Source organism: Phaethon lepturus, unplaced genomic scaffold (genome assembly GCF_000687285.1).
Source record: "Phaethon lepturus isolate BGI_N335 unplaced genomic scaffold, ASM68728v1 scaffold16514, whole genome shotgun sequence".
NCBI classification, from domain to species: Eukaryota; Metazoa; Chordata; class Aves; order Phaethontiformes; family Phaethontidae; genus Phaethon; species Phaethon lepturus.
In genome coordinates this window covers 36,143-57,643 of record NW_010532786.1, presented here as the reverse complement: position 1 = coordinate 57,643, position 21,501 = coordinate 36,143, and the positions used below count along the sequence as shown (strand labels likewise).

Below are 21,501 nucleotides of genomic sequence, written 5' to 3'. Positions count from 1 at the left end.
TAAAAGAGAAGCAATGCTATTTGAAAGTGTTTTCACCACGAAGAGCTAATATTGCAAAAGGAAGCCCCTGAGCTACAAATCTCTGGAAGCTAGGAAGTGTGAGTAGGAAAGCTGCATTGTGTGCATGCCTTGTTCTTCGTTTTCCTTCTTCACTCACTGTAGGCAATTATTGGAAACAGGATACAATCTTCTATATAGACCACTGGACTAGCTTGTAAGGCCGTTTTGATGCCACATGTAACAGTGTAGCTAACTAAATTCTGTTAGGTGGAACACACTGTAGATGTAGCTAGAATGAGAAAGAGTTTCTATATACCTTCCCCTCCAGCCCTTTCAAAATAGCCAACACATTATTTGCATTTTTCAAAAATAATGATGCGTAGTACTGGCTTTAAGGCTGAGTTGAGGTTTTATATATGTTTAGGATCAGTAGACTGCCCTAACATGATGTTGCTTTCAGATACATTGGAGAATGGGAAGAAACATCAACCATATATCAACTTAACTTTTTATTTGGGACATTTCTGAAGAATTTATCAGTGGAGAATATCAAAACAAGTGCATTAAAGTAAACAAACCAAATCAGAATGATCTATAAATCTCCAAAGAAAAAAATGTCAATTTTTTACATTACATTGAAATAAAAATAATATTATTAACAGTGCTACAGAGGTGAAGAATGGCATGCCATATATAAAGCCTGGCTACAGATAGAGCCATACTGTATTAAAAACAGATCTGGAACCTGAGCATGTTCACTACAATTATCATTATCCAGCCTCCATAACATCTGACCTTCCCTAAAGGGAAATACTTTCTTTTTGTTAATGTCCTGTGTTGCACTGCTTTTCCCATTGTCATTGGCAGCATATTGATTTAATATCAGGTTAGAGGATTAGCCATAGCAAATACAAGTTGGACATACTGTATTTTGTATAATCTTTTACAGCTGATCCACTGGGAGAATTAATAGAATTTCATGCAACTCTGAAATTGCTATTCCTGTTCCAAGGGGCACTGATGATTTTTAGATGCTGTACTTTTTAGTTGTTTTTCTCACCCCCTTCTGCATTGAATACAGGAAGATATTGAATGTTTCCAGTATTTTTGCATTAGAGCTGTCATTGGCAACAACAGCACTTTTGCATATGCATCAGTTTGGCTCTAGTGCAGATTTTTTTTCACATTGGACGCCTACTGATGTGCACTGATTTAACTTCTAAAAATGAAACTTAATTTTGTGTAGCTTATAAGTAGTCCCTAGTGGGTCTTGGCTCCAAAAAGCTAATATTTTTCAGACATAATCAGCAGCAATAGGTAATGTATAACCATTAGCTACGTTAGCAGCAAGTATAAAAAAAGGAAAGGTTGGGGAGGAAGTGTGGTGTAGAAATTCAATCGAAAATGTAATATGCTTTTAGCAGCTTCGTACTTTGCAGCAGTTCTTAATATAAAATTACAGACATCAGTGTTACAGTCTAGCATTATTCTCCATGTTTATTCATAGTGATTGTTTCATATTTAACGAACACCAAAATATTGTGTTTTGTCAGCCAAGGACAATAATAGTTTAATAGTAATTTATTTTAAACTGCTACTGATAATACAACCAATCAACACATTAAGTGATGCCAACATTGGCATCTTGCTAAGTAATCTCTAGGCTTTGCACTGAGAGTACATCTTTCAAAGATAAGTCAACAAGAGCAATCAGAGCAGAAAATTAGAATTTGGTATCTTAGAATTAAAATACAGCTAAACTAAAGTTTTAATTGGGGTGATCTAAAAGGGCACTTGATGTAATGATCTCTTTCATTTGTTACTAATTGTTTGTTCCTGATGAAGAAGAAACATGTACATGAATGTAGTTGAATTGAGTAAAGGTGGCAGTTGCTTTAGCAACTCAATTTTATTGTTAAACAAGATGGACTGTAAGAATCTGGGAGGAGGGTGTTTAAGCTTTAAACTTACTTGACAATACACTTTTCATCAACAAATACTTTTCATATAATTTCACTTGATCTGGTTTATTAGTGATTTGGATGAGTCACATGTTCCAGCAAGTGATGAGTTGGAGGAGATTAAAATATTCTAGAGTTCATGCATAAACAAGAAACAGGAATTGATAAACAACTTCTACTTTAATTTCTTACTATTTCAAATGCATCTCATATAGAAAACAGTTTGTGACGGTTGTAAGCATAGGAGAATATGGCAGGAGGAGAACAGAATTCAGGTGGATATTAACCTTTTAAAAAAGAGATTGGAAAGGCTTTATAAATATTTTAAATTGTTTTTTACTTTGCATATGTTTGTAGAGCTTTATATTTAGCTTTATGTGGTTTTCTTTAGTGGTCATTCAGGTTTAACATTCAACAAAAATATCTTTATGTTTTATCTATTTTAGAATAGCTTTTGGTTCTTTTAAAGCAGTTCTATACTTAGGTAGTGTGTATCATTATAGTGACCATCTGGGCCTTGCAGTCGGAAGGTGTTGAGTTCTTTCAGCTCCTGTGGACTTTAATAGATTGAAGTGTAATAAAGCTGCAAAGCATTAAGCTCTGAATGAGACAACACTTGAGGCAACAATTTAGTTAAGAATGAGGATGAGGAGTACTGAAAATAACAGGCTCTGAAAGCAGATTTAAAAGAGGAGTTTGAAGGACACAAATTTCAAAGCAGGCATTGACATCGGGAAGACCAGTGGGATAAAAGTGCAGGCTAACACTCATGAAAAATACTTTCTTCATTTCTCAAGTATCATCATGCTGGCTTCTTTTTCCATTCCTTTTTGGAGATATGGCACAGAATTTTAGTGAAAAAATGTGCAACCCAGAATCCAATTTGGGAAGTGTGCCTGAAGGGTGAGGAAGCTTGCTTGGCAGTTGGTGAACGTGATTTCATGTCTGTAGTATGGTTGTTCTGAAACTGGGTCTTGAGTGTGAACCTTTTATCCATTAGCTGAAAGCTTCCCTTTTTGGGGAGTACTCTTCAGCCTCTCTTGTTGGCATTGTTTTGCTTTATATCAGTAATTAAATCTCTGTTGGGTCAAATTATCTCTGCAGTTAAGTCGTCAGGAGACATGCCTAGGATACAGAAGAGTTAGGTTCATATCCATGGAGGTTCATATATGCATATCCATGCTTAATTATCTATTATGATAGCCTCAAGAGAAGAGATTCAGGTGTAGGCCTAAAAGCCTGATGACCATGCTTCTGGAAGATGGAAAAGGAAATCTTTCCTCTTTCTGTGTTCCTTTATTTCAATCCCATTTCACCTCCTCTTTTTCATACCCTATGTCAGTGTCCTAACTATCTGGTTATTAGCTATGCCAGGATCTTCCTGCTTCCTTGCAAAAAAGAAGGAATTTTGAAGTTGAAATTCTTAAGAAAAGTTTAGAAGAGGCTGAATTATTATTTCCAGATACGATAACAACAAAAAAAGGTAGAGTTTATACCAGCCATCCCAGGTCAAGAAACTGAGAGACGATTGCATTTTGTTCTCTGCTGTGAGTAAACAATTGTACAAGGTCAGGGAATGGACTTGTTTTAATACAGAGATGTCTTCCTGCTTTGTGACTGTCCTCTGCTTAGCATCCCAATAATGTTACCTTCCTTGGAAACTGTATGGGATATGAAAATATTTAAAAATAATAGTACTTAACAGCAATAAGGAGCAAAATGGCAAACTTTAAAAGAGCCTTTCTCCCTGTGGTAATTTCCATTGGCTTGAGTTGTGCTAGAGATTGAATTTTCCATTCTGTCGATGATAGGATCGTGAGACTGCCAGTTCTTTATCAGTTGGACAGCTTTTTGTTTTGGTCACAGGCAAGTGCCTGATGTAAGCTTGTCTTTTATCTTTTACAATGAATAAACATATCCCTATACTTTTTCACATTAGTTATATGCATGGTCAAAGGTGAGTTTGCGTTTTCTGGGGAAACTTGGCTCCCAGCTTTTTACAGATTTTTGCCCACCTGTAAAATTAATTCCAGTAAAAATTTACTGTTGATAATTGGGAGGCTTTGACTCAGTAACAGGATTATTTAATTTGTAAAATCTCACATGACTAATCAAGGAAAAATAACAGAAGTTATTTATTGTCAGCTGTTTTAACATTCTTCAAAAATTATCCAACTTTTTCTTTGAACAGGGTCTACTAAAGGTTGCTATAGACAATGCCAGAGCTCAAGAGAAACAGGTCCAACTGGAAAAGACAGAGCTGAAGATGGAGCTCTTCAGGGAACGAGAACTGAGGGAAACACTTGAAAAACAGTTGGCTGTGGAGCAGAAGAACAGAGGTATCTTACTTAAGCAGACATAAATACCTTGTAATTTATTTCCTTAGGAAACCTGATTTTTTATCAAACACCTTTGTTTGATCAAAACTTTTCCCCCTTACCTCATCTTATGTCCAGACTGACTGCAATGCAGGAAGTTTTACAACCTGTCTGATTCTGCATAGGATCTTCATGAGATGTAGAACAAGTATCTTCCTTTTTCTCAACATTTTTCTTGAATATTACTTGTGACATGAGTAATACACAACATAATTATAGATACCATAGGTGCTGTTACAGACTTCGGCAGATTGTGTCATTATGAAAAAGGATAGCTACTTAATACAAAGACAACTTCTATCAAATTTAAGAATCTGCAAGGTTTTAGGAACTCTTGTCTCTGTTCTTATGTGCTAGGGTCATTGTCATGTCATATATTGCATATTTAGGGAAACTGTATGTAATAAATATAAAAGTGATAGTAATATATAAGCCCTTTATAACATATAGTAGATCAAACACATGTTTGCACAAGGAACAGCTAAGGTTCTCCTTGATAAGGCAGTAACATTAGTAGCATTTCAAACATTAACATCAGCCCACTGTAAAGCATATGCATGTTAAATATCTTAAAATAATCTCATTATATTGTTTCAGTACACCATTCTAAAACATTTCTAGTAAAGGTAAGATTTTCATTAACTATTTGCATTACGAGCATGTTCCCATCTTGCTTTATGTCTCCATTTTCCTGTATATGTATGTCTTGCCCTTTAATAGCGTCTAATTTACTTTGCATGGGACAGTTAACCTCTGGGGCTCACTAGCTGTTTAACACCGAGTATGACAAGTCAGATACGTATTTTTTCAGGGCTAGAGTTACAACTCTCCTTTTGTCCAGTTTAATTTTCTGGGAACCAGCTGAATAGGTAATCTTGAGAACACTTAGATTCATAGCCAGTATCATTATATCTTGAACTAACGTTCTACCAGTAAGTGCACAACGTAATCCTGTTTCATGCCTTGACCCATTAAAGGTTAGAACTGTCAGAGCATTATTTTCCCTTTTTTAACTTTTGAGAATACATTTTTAAAGACAATTACTACTAACAATTATCACAGCTGTGCAATGAATCACCCCATTGTCCACAACTGGCCCATTTTACTCTTAGTAAAGTACAATTGCACTACTTAGACTTTTTTGTAAAAGATCTCAGTTATTCTTCACATCCTTCTGCCTCTGTGTCTCACAACCACTCAAATATATATTACTTTTTAGAATTAGGCAGTCACATGCACAACAGAATGGCTTGGGGGGGACACCCATCTAAAAGTTAAGCACCTCATTTAAGTTAATCTAAGTCCCCTTTCTGGTCAATAAAGAAAGAGATTCATATATCCTGTTCTCAGGCCGGTAGGAAGGACCAATTACACTGTGAAGACTTCTTTCTCTTCCCTTTATCTCCAGAGGGAATAGGGTTGACTAGGCTGGACTAGGCACACGTGTTTTGAGAAGTTAAAACTATGGAAAATGAATTTCACTCAAAGTTGTATGTCAGGAAAGAGCATGGGATAGTCCCTTATTTTGTTCAGGGTACTGAAATAATTGACAATGTTACTTTCATCATGATGCATTACCTGCTTTTTTATATGTACCCCTCTAACAATGATTTTGCACTGGTAAAGAGTCAGACCAGAAAGTGATGGATTTGAACACTTGATGGTGGTATGCAGTAAAGCGAATATAATGAGGATGACTATCTCTGCTAGTGAACACTTCTGTACAAAAGAAAGAAAAGTAACGAATTATTCTTGAAAATGAACACATCCAAGTAAAACAGAAAAAATAAGGCCAGACTGTAATTATTGTGAGAATTTATTCTTCAATTAAAGGTAGAAAAATACATAGGAGGCTTTACCTACTATTAGTTTTCCAGATAGGAAGTGTCATGTCTTAAAAAAAGTTTGACATGTCTTAATGGAAGCATGAGCAGAATGGGAGAAGTGTACCATATCCCTATTAAGTTAAGAGATACCATATGAAAAAAATGAAATACACTTAAGAGCTACAGCACAGAAACATGAGTAACTGTGTCACATATAGGTCAAAACCCACTAGGTGAATGGGATCTTTGGCATTAGGCAGCATCTATCTTTTGCTCATCATGTTAACACAAGTCAAATATCTTTTTCTTTAGTGGCTGCATCTGAATATTTTTGCCATTTTTTTTTTTTGAACATTAAATTCACTGCTGCTACTGTATGTTCTACAGAGCTGCTTATTTACTGTACTGTTTCCTTCCTTCTTTGTAAATATTCCAATTAGTGATTCCTAAGGCTGTAGGATGTGTCTCATCAACGGGTAAAAGTGGGATAATATCTCTTCTGTGAGCAGCTACACAGTAAGGGTTTGCTAATTCTGGCTCTGACTGCTGTAGTCACATCTACAATGTGTCAGCCATGATGACATTTTAATTCAGAAAGCAACATATGTTTCATTTTCATTTATTGCAATCACTTTCAAAGTACTTACAATGAAAACATTAAAACCGTGCAATGATTCAAAATGTATTTAGTTTAGCCCTTGTGTAGATACTAGATGTTCTTTGACAGTATAAGTAGTATAAGCTAATTAGCTGGTAACGTAGTTGGTACTATACAAAATGAGAAAGAACCAAAATTCCAAAGCCTTGGATGTAAATTATGTAACTATTCTGACTATAGGGTATGTGCTTATTTTCATTTTGTGCCTGAACAGTTCTGTATAGCAACACGAAATATCCAAGATCACCGTTATTCTTAGCATATAAATTAAATAGTGAGAACAATGGTGGTTCCCTTTAAAAGTTTCATTATTTGCATTCTGTGAAAGACACCACCATAACAGACTGCTGGAAATGGGGAGTATGAACTGGTGGAAGTATATTTTTACCTTTTCCAGCATTCTTCCCTAGGCATGTACCAGAGGTTACTTCAGAGTGAGAAACAGGGCTAGATAGATCTTGGCAGTCAAACCTAGTATAACTTAGTATCTGGTTTTGGTAAGGATAATTATTTTAGTGTGTGTAAATAGTTCTTTAGTGAGTAGTTTAGTAGCCAATTTTGTAGTTAGTGTCAAAATAGCAGACTCTCCAGAAACGGATTCATGTAAGAAAAGATCATATAAGATCATATAAGCTGCTTACATATACATCCCTGAAAACCCTAAATGTGCTATGTAAGAAGGGTTGGAGTGTGGTGGGGGAGATAATGATATGCTCTACGACTTTACATGATTTCTTTAGAGGCTCACTTTGGCTTTTATCGAGTAGAAAAATCGGTTCACATTATCCTTCTCCATCAGGAACATAACCTGTGATATGTTCCTTCAGTTAGGGATCATGCAAGTCTTACTTTTATGGTTGTAAGTCACGGGTAACATAAAAAAGAAAATTGTGATGAAGTTTCATCCTGATCTTGCAATACTTTTCCTCGTAAAATTTTAATTGAAGAAATACAAGGAAAATATTTTCCTAAATTAGGGCCTTCTAATGCTTCATTTGAAAATACTTCTTCCTTTCCTAATATTTTCCCTCACATTTGACAATGCAAAGTAATATTTACTTGGCTGGGGTATCCAGCACCATAAAGGATTTGCTATGAGTTCTTCCAGGTTAGTTGGCTGATGAGACAGGAGCTGACAGAGAGCAAGAAAGAGAAAAGGGAAAGACAAAGGGAAATGTGGATAAGAAATAAATACAGGGAAGAGACCGGACACCAAGAGGTCGGAAGCAGCAACTTGGAGGGGAGTTAGAAAGCTATGAGGACCACAAAGGGAGCGGGATGAGCTCCTCCTGCAGCCCCGGTACCCCAGAGGCTGAATGTCCCTCTTGTGGGAGAGAAGCTGAAGGCAGGTGGGCAAGGCAGGGAGACAGATGAGAACTTCATCTCTATGTGTATACTGTGTGCTACAGGCAATAACAAAATGGTGGACTTCATCCCGCAAAAAACACCTCGTCTCCAGAGACGGAGGCTTATCTACGTCAGATGATGCAAGTACACCTCATGCTGGTACCAAGGTACCAAGGTACCAAGGTTTTCTGATTTGGACATTCACAGATTCTCATATATTTATTAAAAAAAATATATGCTATAGCTGAATATCACCTATAGTTTTCAATACCATGGTATAGAACAGTAGCTCTTAGAATATCCCAGTGTGATTGCAGCAAATTTCAAGTAACTGAAATTGGTATTGTGTAATTAATCAATTTATATGAACTGTTGCAGTTGTAGCATTTCTTGGGACTCTTAATAGGTAATCGTGTAGCCAAGTTTCAGATCCAAATCTGAGTACACTGATTTTCTTTTTAAATAGCAATAATTCAGAAAAGGCTAAAGAAGGAAAAGAAGGCAAAGAGGAAATTGCAGGAAGCACTTGAATTTGAGACTAAACGAAGGGAGCAAGCAGAACAGACGCTGAAACAGGCAACTTCAACAGACAGTCTCAGGGTCCTAAATGGTAAGAAGCCAATTTTTGCCTCTTTGTCATTAGCTTTCAATTTAAGTGCCAAAAGCAGCTTGTTATATTGAAAACTTATAACATGATGGGAGGGAAAAAAAAGAAAATCTCTTTTCTTTCCTTCATTCAAGTGATGACTTTCTATTGTTTTGTTACTTTATACAGTATGTGCAAATAAACTCACTGGAGAGAATGTTCAAACTAGGACAATTTTATATTATTAGCTTGAGAAGTCAATTTTTTTTTGCTGCTTCTTTTTCTCCCCCCGCTTTATGCTTGAAAAATCTATTGCTCATTAATCTTCCTAGTCTAACAAAAAATTGTCCTGGCCTCCAGTCATTGTTCAACATTAAAAAAACTGACAAAGGTTGATTGTATTGTAATTCAGCATTGGAGTAACAGGTTGTAAAAAAGGCTATAAGAATCCAATGAAATATGTGTCAGTCTTACCTTTCTATGTTTCTAGACTCTCTGACCCCAGAGATAGAAGCTGACCGCAGCGGGGGCAGAACAGATGCTGAAAGGACAATACAAGGTAGGAATTTGCAAAAGGCTATAAATCTAGATCTTGCTATATGAGTTTTTCCTCAGCTTTAGACTGCTATTCAAGCATGTAGCCTACCATCTGGGCCACATCAAAACAAGTTCAAACAAGGTCAAGTTCATCTTGCTTGTTTATAAGAGAGAATACATTCTGTGCTGATAGATTTTCTTTAAATTAATAGGTCATTTCTGTTTATACAGAGCAATTAAAGAAGAAAAATTAATTTGAAGCAATATTGGGTTGAATCTCAGACATGCTGAACGCAGTTTTAGTGACTATGTATAGTTAGATTTGAGATAACAATGTTTTTAAACGTATATTTGCAACATTTTGAGCCTTTTAACTATACAAACGGCTAAACCTAATCGGTAACATTCAAGACATGATGAAAATTTCATAGCTAATATTCAGTGGCCATTACTGAAAGGTATGTTTCAATAAACTACTCTGAGCATTAACAATAAATACTCTGTTTATTTCCTTCTTGGATTTTTCATTTACCATATCCCATTATTTACATTTTAATAAAACAAATTTGCTGAGTAAATTTATACATAAAATACTAAAGAGCGCCATATTACTTCCCCCGTGAATCTAAATGTATATATATTGCGAGATACCAAGATACTAGTAAAGAGCAAATTTTTAAGATAGTGTTTATGTTATAATATCTTCTCTAGTCAACAGGCTAAATCTACCTACGTGAATACTAAACAGTAAAAATAGCATTTGTTTTCAATTGTAAATTAAGGTGCATTTTTCAGAGGCAAGCCTAAAATGATTAGCTCCAGTAATCACTCTCAATTGCATTTTTACTTTGCATTTCGAAGTCAATCATCTTAACAGTATCATTTGACATCTTCTGTGTGCTATTTAATCACTTTTTCTAATTCCTAAAGAGCTGTTACTGGTGTGTCACAAGGAGGCTGTAACAGCAGAATAAAAAATCAACAACTTTTAATGTATTGAGCATATAAGCAAATAGAAAAGAGGCAATAAGTTCTTATGCAGGACAAACCCATGCATATAAACAAAAACATTTAGATTTAAAACAAGTTATGTCTGCAAAGTCAATAACTCCAAAGTTGGAGCATGCCAGATTAAACGTTGCCTGGGAAGTGTGTACATATTATGAGGTTGGTTATTCCAGAATCCTACTTTCTTTCCCATAAAACGTATGCCTTATTCAAAGCACCATTTGACATAATTCATTTAGTAAGAAATGAGTCATTATGTCATTTTGTTATAATCCAGTCATTTTTTTTATTTTGTTTGCTGCAAAGACAGACTTCTAATTTCTTGGGAGGCCATTCTATTATTCTAGTCACCGCAGTATCTGAGCTCTTGCAAACCTTAATTACTTTATCTTCAGAGCATTACCTCAAGGAAGTGAAGTTTGGAGCATTCCCATTTGAAAGCTGGGAAATAGAGTCACAGAAAGATTAAGGTGACCGATTGCTTAACTTCTGAGTAGCTAGGACCTATTTTTTCAGGATACTTTGCATTCTTGACAAATGTATTCAGTGTAGTTAAAATCACTGTTCCTGTTAAATTCAGTTTCATTTATGGACTAAGATATCAAGCTGGATATTTATAAAATGAACAACACATAATTACTGAATATTTTGGAAGTAAGTATTCTAAAGAACTTATCCCAAACTACATACGAACAGCACTTCAGCTTTTTAAACATGATTATCCATTCTTTTCCAGCTATCCTCTGCCTGCTTACCCTCATTTCACATATTTCCATTTCTGCAACAAATGAAATCAAGGACTTACAAGCAACATTCTCAGTAATGATGACCTTTCCTTGATTCATGTGTCCAAGGTGGTGCAAGGAAAAAAAAAACCCAACACATAGGTGATTATTTAATTAAATACCGGACCATAATATATTCTGATCGTGATATTGGATCACGTTGCAGAGGCAACCTTAATTCTGACATTTTTTGTCTCTACTTTGCAGTCTTAACTTATAATTAAAATAGGGTTTTTTTAAGGAAAAGGAAAAAAGAAGCAAGAAATAGAGTTGCGATTTTTTATCATTTAATATATTCAGCTTAATTGTCATACAACAGTTCAGAACTTTTAGACCTACCACAATATATAACCCTACAACACAAATGTAACTGTAGGAGCTTATTGTCCTTGTGGATCAGGTATTATAGGCTGGCAGGTTTCAGAAATATTTCAAGAAATAGTTAATGGTGGACAAGTAATGCTAAATGTCAGGACTCTGTGTTCAGTTCCAATACTGGAAGGAGGATTCCCTTTCACATAAACCCCCTTTTCTCTGTGTCCCCCTTAGCACGTATCCCTGTATCTCTGTGTCCCAGTTTTTTCTAGTTTCTTCCTTCTTACTCCAGTTCCACCTTTTGTCGATGGCTAACCTCACTCCTTGCTCTACATTACATTGTGTTTCTTTTTTCCCAACTTCACATTCTTCCAGCGTTCTCTTCTGAACTGTTCCATGCCACCCTGATTTTTTCTATAACTACAAGCTCTTCCTCTTCTCAGTGATGCCCAGCTCCCTGTTTCTGTCTGACCCATCCTGTTGCCTCCTCCTCTTGTCCAGCCATTTCAAGAGCTGTATTGACGTTCCCCATTACCAGCCTTTCCCCTTTGGTACCACATCTCCATCTGTATTCTCCCCTTCCCCTCTGCCTCCCTATCAAGCTCATGTTCCCTACTGCTTTCAGTACACATTCCGTTTCTTCTTCTGCATCTGTCTGGATATCAGGGAGGGAAGCACCGAGAGAAAAGTAAAGACAATTCCTCTGTTCTTGTCTCAATATTTAGCATGGCAATTGTTTGCAGGAATGAGGAGAGAGAGTTGCAGGGAAAGAACTGCTTCATTCCTGCAGCACTGGAATAAAGCATGCTCAGTACAGATGGGCTCCTTCGAGAATTTAGCTGCAAAACTCTACAAAAGCTTTCCGTTTGGTGAAAGGGTTGGTATTTTTCCAACACTTTTCTGAATTTTCATCAGGGCAACAAAGACCATGTCTTTCCAATTTTGCAAAATTTCAATTATGTCCTTAGATTTTTTTTCTATAAATGATATTTTGTATACTCTAGTATGCACTGTATAAGAATTATTCTATAAAATATGCAATATATTCCATAATAAAGAATATAATATTGCCTCTTTCATGCTTCAGGTTACTTACTAGGGAAATATTTATGCCTTTCTTATTCCTCTCAAAAATAAATCTGTATCTCGGTATCAAAGCTATCTGAGGTAGTAGTCTCTTTATCCACAATCATTAATTTTTTTCAGCTTACTGTATTAAATGTGATGCAGTTCTATAGCTAAGCAAACAAAAGTAGGAAAGCTGCAGCATTCTGTGGGGAAGTGAAATAATTGAAATACCAAGTGTAATTTCAGCATTTAAGAAAATATTACACAAGGAAATCATAATTAAAAATAAAGATTTTATCTACTATTTATTATAAGTAACAGGATGCTTGTCAACTTGAAGTTATATTTAATGTTGATATTTTTAGCTGTCACTTCTGTGAGGAAGGAATAGGACTTATTTAAGATAATTGCATTTGTCAATAAGTAGGGTATGTTCTGTTCTATTTTTCAGCATGTAGCATTCATTTAGATTCACTTTTAGTTCATGTAAAGTCTTTTGTAAAATTGGAGAGATAATAAAGAGAAATTTGAATACAAAACTATAAAAAGAAGCAATAAGGGATATTTAGGGTTGTTTGGTTTTTTTTTTTTAAGTACTGGGTAGATTGCTAAAAAATAATCATAAAAAATAACCCAATTATGGGTCTTAAATATATTTACATATTTTTTAACAGATACAAACAGATACTAAGTTATTAGGAACTGGTGTAGACACTGGTTTTAAATGTTTTCTTTCTTGCTTCTGTTTAAAATAATAATAAAGCAGATTATCCTCTTCTCCATACATATTGTAGGTTCACTAGATGCCTATGCCTAGCTCCCAATCCGGTTTCCCAAGACCCCCTCATCCCACACAAAAAGGTACCATACAAAGATAATGTTTGACTTTTATATACTGTTTTGTTACCAGACCTCTTACTAAGCACTAGAACAATGACATTTACTGCCGCTCTTACTTTCTTATTTCCATTGACTTTTTCTTCCCCATCTAACCATCTAATACTTACCATGTATTTGTCTGCCTACACATTCTTAATTTTTCTTTTCCGCTATAAATCCCACATTCACAATTTTCTGTCTCCTAGTAGATTCCCTCCCAAGTCCTGTACATTCATTTTCATTCCATTTAATCACCACTCCCTTTACACATTGTCTAAATTAATCTAAAAATTTCTGCTGCACTGTCTTCGCCATTGACTATTCTTTTCATATGGTGTCCCTGTCATGTCTTCCTTTTCCCAAATCACTCCCAAATTGTTTCGTGCTTTTCTCCCAAAGGTATCCTGATAAGAACAGGAAGCTTAAACAAATGTTCGGCCTCTCAGGCTGCTATTTTGTTTAGCTTCTCCATTTCTTTCCTATTTTCTAGCCATTGCCTCAGCCTGTATCTTTTCTACTTTCTTCCAATAATTTCCAACTTCTACATGCCGTCATTCCAGCTTCTTCTGAAACCAGCTCCATCATTTTCTGCTAACAGTCTTCTCACCCTGTTCAGTTCCCATGAATTCTCAGGCCTATCTCTTTTTTTTTTAACCAAATGCCTGTATTTCAAGAGACCCTTTGCACTTTGTCTGTCCTGAAAGCTTTCCTGTCCCGCTCCGTTCTTTCAATTTTTCCCTTATTACACATTCTCCTCTAGTGCAAATCTTATTCCTTTTGTCCATCATTCAGAATTTCATACCTCAATTCCCTGTTCTGCTGCAAATATTTTTTTCCTTCTAACCTTTCTCCAAACGAGTCTGTTACCTTAGTTTCCCTGTCCTTTAACAAAATGAACTTACGCTTTCTAAGCCCTTTCCCACCCATTGTTTCTTCTCACCTTTTTCTAGTTCTCCACATCTTCTCTAGGCTCGTATTAACAGCACAGTTTAGTGTACTAGTAAGTGGCTTCAGACTATGCTTTCCTGATGTATGAGCCACTCAGCTATGATGCACATAAAAGCTTCCAGGGCCGTCTGGTTTTCTCCCTCCCAGAAAGGACAAGGCAGGAAATGGAGGTGTTGAGCAGATCCAGGAATAGAGAAAGCAAGCAGTTGCAACTCAGCACACCGACTGCATAGTCCTGTGTGAAGTTACTTTGAAGGCTACTGAGGAAGAGTGAGAAAGAAATTATGATTTAACTTTGCCCATACCAAAAACCTAGTGTGTGCATTTTTCTGCCTAAGAACTACGGGAAGGCTGCCCTGCAGCTGCCCTCCACATTAATAAAAATTGCTTATATACAGCTTCAGTCATTCGCCTGAAAACCTAACCTAAATTGTTTTCAGCATTGGCTTGAAACCTGTTTAATCTATTTTTCAACAAGCAAAATCAGCGTAATAATCTGAGAAAACTGTAGTCCTTGATTCTTGCTATATTTGTGTTTGAAAGATAGCTATCTGAAGGACTTCCATATTGAAAAGGAACTTTTGGTAGTTCTGTGAAGCCTGTGCACACGGTTCCATTTCTGATGTATAAATCTTGGACAAAAGCATGTGGAAATGGGTGATGATATTTCTTATGAGATCAAAAACTTTATTGGAAAAGGCCATTATCAAGGCTGTAAAGTCAAGCAGTCCAAAATTAGGAAATGGTAGAATTAAGGTTGTCTTCCGCACCTTTGTTCAACCGTCTTTGTGTATGCATCATGATATAATCTTTAATTATATGATTAGATACTGTATTTTTCACAGTACCCTGTCTCATTCACTGCAGAGATCAAGGATGTAGTTGAATAAATGGATATCTATCCAATTTTTTCTTTATCTCAATGTGTGTTCTCATGCTTTATATAATACCTGGTTTATATATAATATTTTCATCATTAGACACCATGCTTTACAGAAGAGGTGTGAATGATTGTCTCAATTTCTTTCATATGTTAAATCATAATTTTGGCATTTCCTAACAGTTGAATGTTTTTCTTCACCATTTGAATAATGGCCTAGGGTTTTCTTTATAACAAGTAAACTAGAAATTCAGAAGTTTTACTGTGAGATGACATCTGACAACCTTATGGACTTGAATCTTTAGATTTACAGTGATAAAGCTAACAAAGTAACTGATAAACTAATATCTTTTGATAAGCAGTGTGTTCTAAGGAATGACCATTTTGCCATGGGGTTTTACAGATACTTATTGAGACAAAAAAACCCAACCTTGGGATATATTTCATGCTCTTGGGCACAGAATCTTCCTTTCATTTTTCTTGCAACCTGTGTAACTTTTAACAGTGTCTCCATCAAGCTTTCATGTTCTTGTTTCTTCCTCATCTCTGACCTTTGTATCAGTCCTGATAGCAATTTCCAAATTTTATAATCTCTTTCTTGCCTCTTTTTTGTCTTACCTTTCAATACAAATTTCTAATATATCCAGTCATTCCAGCTTCTTACATCTAATACCCTTGTAAATCAAGATCCAGATGTCTACAGATATTGGCTCATAATACCCTGTCCATATGCCACATATCCAGTTACTTGTCAAGGTTTCTCCCTCTGAGAGACTTCAGATGACTTTACGTGACTTTCTTGCCCTATCTGTGTTCTGTCCCCCATCTTTCCTTCTATTCTCAGCCTGTTCTTGCCTAGTCAGTCCAAATCACTCGATCCCCCAACTTCAGTCTCAGTTACTGTCAGACAACCATTTCTTATTATTAGCTCCCTTTCAGAGTGTTTTCTAGTGCCCTGGTTTCTATCTATGTGTTTAACCAGCCTCAGTCACTCCCCCAAGTCATGTTTTCTGTCTTTATTTCCAATTCCAACTGCATTAGACTTCTTGTTCTAATTTCTCTAAATCTTAAGTTTTATATGATTTTATGTTTGTAGACTACAAAAATTTATTGTTGGCTGCTAACCATAGATAGGACACATCTTCTAGTGCAAGACTACTCTCAAATTAACTATTTATTTTAAAAAATTAGTTTTCAATATCTTCAAATGACAGGACATCTATTTCTTTTCTGAGGATTCTCTTTGCAGCCTATTTAACGAAAATGTCTTTTCTTTAGCCTTTCCTTCCTTTATTTTGCCCATGATATTGACTGTGATGACCAGCATCAAGTCCATTTCTTTTATCCATTATACTTCTCCAGAGTCCCTTCAATAATTGCATCTTTCTCCCAGGGCTTCTATTCCTATCTTTGCATTTCTGTCTGTTCCTCTCTGTGTCCCCCTTCCTCTGAATCAAAACCAATTCCATTTGCCCCCATAGCTCCTCAGAGATGAGGTCATCCATCTGTATAATGCCGTGTAAACCAATGATCATATATTCTCTACAGTATTAATTGATTAAACCCAAGAAAATAAAAACACCTGATTCTTTATTCATTTTACCAAATTTTTTCTTGCCTTTTTTTCTCATTAAAACTTTTTAGAAATGTTAAATATATATATCACCTTGAAAATTCTGTATTTTTATTCAATTGACACTTGCTCATCAGTTATTCCATTTTTATTGCCGCTTAGTAAGTACTATGGATTAGTTGTTACTTATTTATTATTGCATGGGACTTCTAGCAGAAAGGTGCTTGGGGTTGGTATAGAGCCAGGATTCAAAATGAAATACATTTTCACTTTCCCATGTGACATTCCTACTTCTCTGCCAACCCATTTCAACACTGTTTCAACTTTCCTTGTATTGTTACTTTCCCATTTTCTTTCCACCTCTGTTTCAACCCCCTCCCCGCCCCCTCCCCAGCCCAATATTACTCCTGAATACTCCAAGTCTTTCTTCTTACTCCACTTTGACCTGCGAGGCAACGTGTGTGTACGATCTGGAGCTATATGTCTGCTGGTTGACCAGGTGGCTGACTAGGAGATGCATGCATTCTGAGGGATCAGTGACAAGCTAGCAGATAAGCATTTTCTGTTGGACATCTTGTTGCTGCCTCTTGGCAGCTGGGCAAATCAAACAGTACATGATGCTTCTCAGCAGCTGATGGGCCAAACAAATGGTTTTTCAAGCTGCAAGAGACCCACAGCCCACCTGTTGTGCAGGCCTGCTATAAAGGTTGAACATTTCAGCAGGGAAAAGAAGTCAGAAGCTGGAAACAAAGCTGTCAGAAGCCTGGAAGGCACAGAGATTTTTTTTTCTAGATATATTGAATAACTGCCCAAGGAAACATCTGCTACTTAGCTAGGCTGTTTATGGAAACAAACAGCTGACTATTCTAGACCCACAGAAATATAAAAAGGTTCTGTGAAGCAGCACTGACAAGAGAGTAGACTGCTTTTTTTTGGAGATGAACTTTTCCGTCATTTTTAGGCCACTTAGCCTATTCCTTTAGGCCAGATTTAAAAAAAAACCCACAACTTAATATTTTTCCTTTAATTTGTCAAGAAAAAGTCATCAAACAGCAAGAAGGTCTGTCTATGTTTGTGAAATAACCTGTCTTGTGAGAGTGTGACTTTCAGCAATCTGACAGATTTTGCATTTTTTTTTTTCCTGTCTGATTACCAGGTTTCTTCCTTATTTTTGGCATTTTTAAGATTCCTGAAGTTCAGTAAGACAACTGGTTTCAGTCTCTACAGCTTTGGTTGACTGCAGACATAAGACAGGACTGTCTCTGTAACGTTATTGTCCTCCTTAGGGTTATTCTAGCACCTCTAGGTAAGAGTAGTGATCTGAGCTACCAGAAAAGTGTGAAAAGACACCAGAATGGAGCAAAGCTGTTGTAGTGACCCACTAGGGAGTGATGTCTGCTCTCTTTTTATTGATCCTTCTCTGCATGCCAGAGTTTGTCAAACAACCTAATGCATTGGTGAAAACATATGCATATGCTCTGTTCAATTTTAGAAGCTGAAGGATAGTGTGTTTTCCACCCCGCTCTTCTCTTTTGTCTTTCTTATGCACAAAAAAAAAAAATATTTTCACATCTAATAGTGTTATTAAAGGGGGAAAACTGTCAGAAGTTCACTGTCTAATCCTCATTGACATTTAGTGGAGCTGCTTTACTAACTCCCTTTGGTTAGTCCAACCAATTCTATTTATTTTTTGCCCAGTCTTTCTCAAATATTTGCTGGTTAAACATTGTCCCTATTTGTAGTAACACACGCTTATGATGCTTCATTTTCCTTCTGATTAGTGCCTTAAACTTCAGCTGCTTTTTGACTGCAGTGTGTAACACCTTGTATTAATGTCAGGGTCATGCACTTATTATTCATCTGTATTAGTGCTATGCACTTCAGTGAAATTATATACATAATAATAAATAACAACATTAATCTGTGTGCACCACCTTGAATTTCATTACTGTTGCAGAAGGTATATCTCTAACATAGGTGCTCTAAATTTTATACATTTTAGAAAGAGCTGGGCTTTGTCCCTGTACACTAATTTAAATATTTTATTTTATTTCCTTAAGAAGAATAAGCCTTACTAGCTTTACCAGATCACAAGTTTTAAAGATACTTGTTTTACTAATTTATTTGGCTTGGCAGACAATCCAATATAGTTCAGATTTTAAACCTACATTGTACACTAGACGTTTATGACATCTCTTGCTAGTTTGTCTGTCTTTTACTGTTGAAATCTGAATACTCGAAGAGGACACATGCAATAAAGATTTATTTTGCTTCATATTTCCTTGACCACGAATAAATACTGAAATTATCTTACAATACATGGAAACCAAACAGCAGTAAGTATGTTCCCTATCACCCTGCCCAGGAGTCCTGCACTTTGGCAGGTTTTCAACCCAAGCTAATCAATTAAAGACAACATTGATTAACTTAAACAGAAGGTGGTATTGATTGCAGGCAGTAACCTATAAATAGACGATTGTTTCGTAGTGATCATAGGTCATTGTTAGCTACACCTTTAAACTTTAAGGTACATAATCCTGTTATCCATCACCCAAAAAGCAAATTTTTAGCGTAGAGTTAATAAACAATTACATATATGTTGGAAAGAATTCTTATAGAGCCCTCTCATTCAACACTTATACTCTGGCATAAACTTTTTCACATTTTCTTTGAAATTACTACCTATTGCAATTTACATCTCATTTTATAGCTGTATATATATGAAGCTGCTGGAAATCAAATATGTTCATAGTTTTTTTACTGAGATAAATGATTAATCAGTCAGAGGCTTTCTTCCAACATGGTACTTTAGTGCACTTTTAAAGCAACTATGTGTAAAATTAATGACTATGCATGAACAGAGTCAAGTGGGAAAATTCAGGACAATAGGAATATTAAATAAAACGCGTTGTGCACCAAAGAGGCTGTTTAGACTCTATATACAATTGTTTTGACTTGTTTCATTTTCATTCATCTCTTACACCTTCCCTCCTCCATTTTCATATTATTCAAAGAGCGAAGGATAGGATGGATGATTTCTTAACCTAACCAACTTCTGAGGTCATCCCAGTTGTCTTGCTACCTGGAAAGATGGGCACCGCAAGCCACCATCCTACCTATTTATGTTTCCCATAAATACTCTCTTCCCTTCATCTTGTACCTCAAAAGGTAACTGAAACCTGAACACGCTGGTAAAACACATGTTTCTAGCATAGTTTCATCATCTGAAAAACAAATCACATTTTCCCTTCTAGAGAAAGAACTAAAAGACTTTACTGTTGAAACCAGGATGAAAAATTGATTAAAACAACATCATTTCAGTGAAACGGTGTTTCTATAGCCCATCATGAAACAGATATAAACAAAGTGGATTTCTAGTTCATTCAGAAGTGAACTATAATCCTGTGCCTCTTTATGTTGGTTGGGGAGCTAGATCTGCTACTGTAAGCTGTTTATCAGTGCTTGCCTCTACACTGTGTAGAGAGCTGTCCCCTTTTCTCTGTCTTTTTTTTCCTCAGCCACGTTTACTACATTGTAGATAAGTGCTGGAAAGTGGCATCATGTCAGCTGTAATAACTTGTGTCATAAAGAAGATTGTTTCTTGGCATTTGTTTTTTAAACTACTATAGAGATTAAAAAATGTCTGATGTTTGTGTGTCATCCCCTTATAAAGAAACTTCTTCTGTCAATATTAGTGTTGCATTCTTGTATAAAATCATTAAGACTTCACCATCAACAGACCTCAAAATATTTAGTAGTTTGAGGTTTTTCTAATAGTTGCGCTTCCCTTGTTGTGACTTGTCATGTGAAGCATGAGGGAGACAACTTCTATGCCAAAATAACAGTAATAATTTTCAGTTCTGCTGAAAGTAGTGCTGTAGAGAACTACTAGTATAAACTAGTAGCCAGTAAACTACTTTATCCGCTTAGCACACATAGGAGGAAATCTATTAGACAAGGAGATCCAGGTCTAGTTCCTGAATAGTACTACAGTTTGGGAAGGTAACAAGAAACATCAAAGACAGGTGAGATTTCAAAGCTTGAATTTCAAGTTCAATCAGATTTAAAACATGAAATATGAACAGTGGCCATCCTGTTTAGCAGCCCTTTTTGACTGTCAGCCACCACCTGCATCAAAGAAGAAAAGAAAATTTCTTAGTAAGCCATGCAAGCTAATCTACCAAGGAAAGTCATAATTTCCCATGTCATCCCTGCATGTCTGAAACTCTGAAAAGAGATTTTCAGAGAAAAGTTAAGATATTCTTAACATTAATCCTTACACTATTTAAGAAGTGATTTGGTTGTCCATATATAAATGTCTAGTGCCATTTGAGATACTCCAGGGCATCTGAGACATCTGTGTAGGGTTAATCATGCCTATGGAAGATCCAGACCTTTCTGGAGCAGCAGGTGGAAGTCACACAGTATATGGAAGGCTGACTCAAATGATACCAGATGCTGGATCAAGCCCTTTTTGGTCACTTAGAACACCTTTGAACATATTACATTTTTGACTTGGGTTATATTATATGGAAATATATAGCTTATTATATACTTTGAATAAAAAGATGTTTATTACTACATTAATGAAAATGTGAGATGTGGAAAAAAAGTTGTGGTTGTCTTTTTTTTTTAAAGAATCCCAAACTCACTGACTTTCAAAAAGATCTGATATGTTTTACCATATATGACTCAGATAGCAGTCCTTTGGCCAAGTAGAGAGCGGGCCCTGGATATGCCAGCCCAGAACCT

General features: G+C 36.0%; 1 protein-coding gene across 1 annotated transcript in view; it reads left to right on the top strand.

Annotated features, from left to right (window-relative positions):
- Nucleotides 1-21,501, top strand: part of LOC104619179 (dachshund homolog 1-like) — a 47,654-nt gene that overhangs the window by 4,703 nt on the left and 21,450 nt on the right. The window contains exons 2-4 of the mRNA XM_010284965.1: nucleotides 4,153-4,300; nucleotides 8,637-8,780; nucleotides 9,247-9,315. Of these exons, the coding sequence (XP_010283267.1) occupies nucleotides 4,228-4,300; nucleotides 8,637-8,780; nucleotides 9,247-9,315 (286 nt within the window). The 5' untranslated portion in view covers nucleotides 4,153-4,227. The remainder of the gene's footprint in view (nucleotides 1-4,152; nucleotides 4,301-8,636; nucleotides 8,781-9,246; nucleotides 9,316-21,501) is intronic.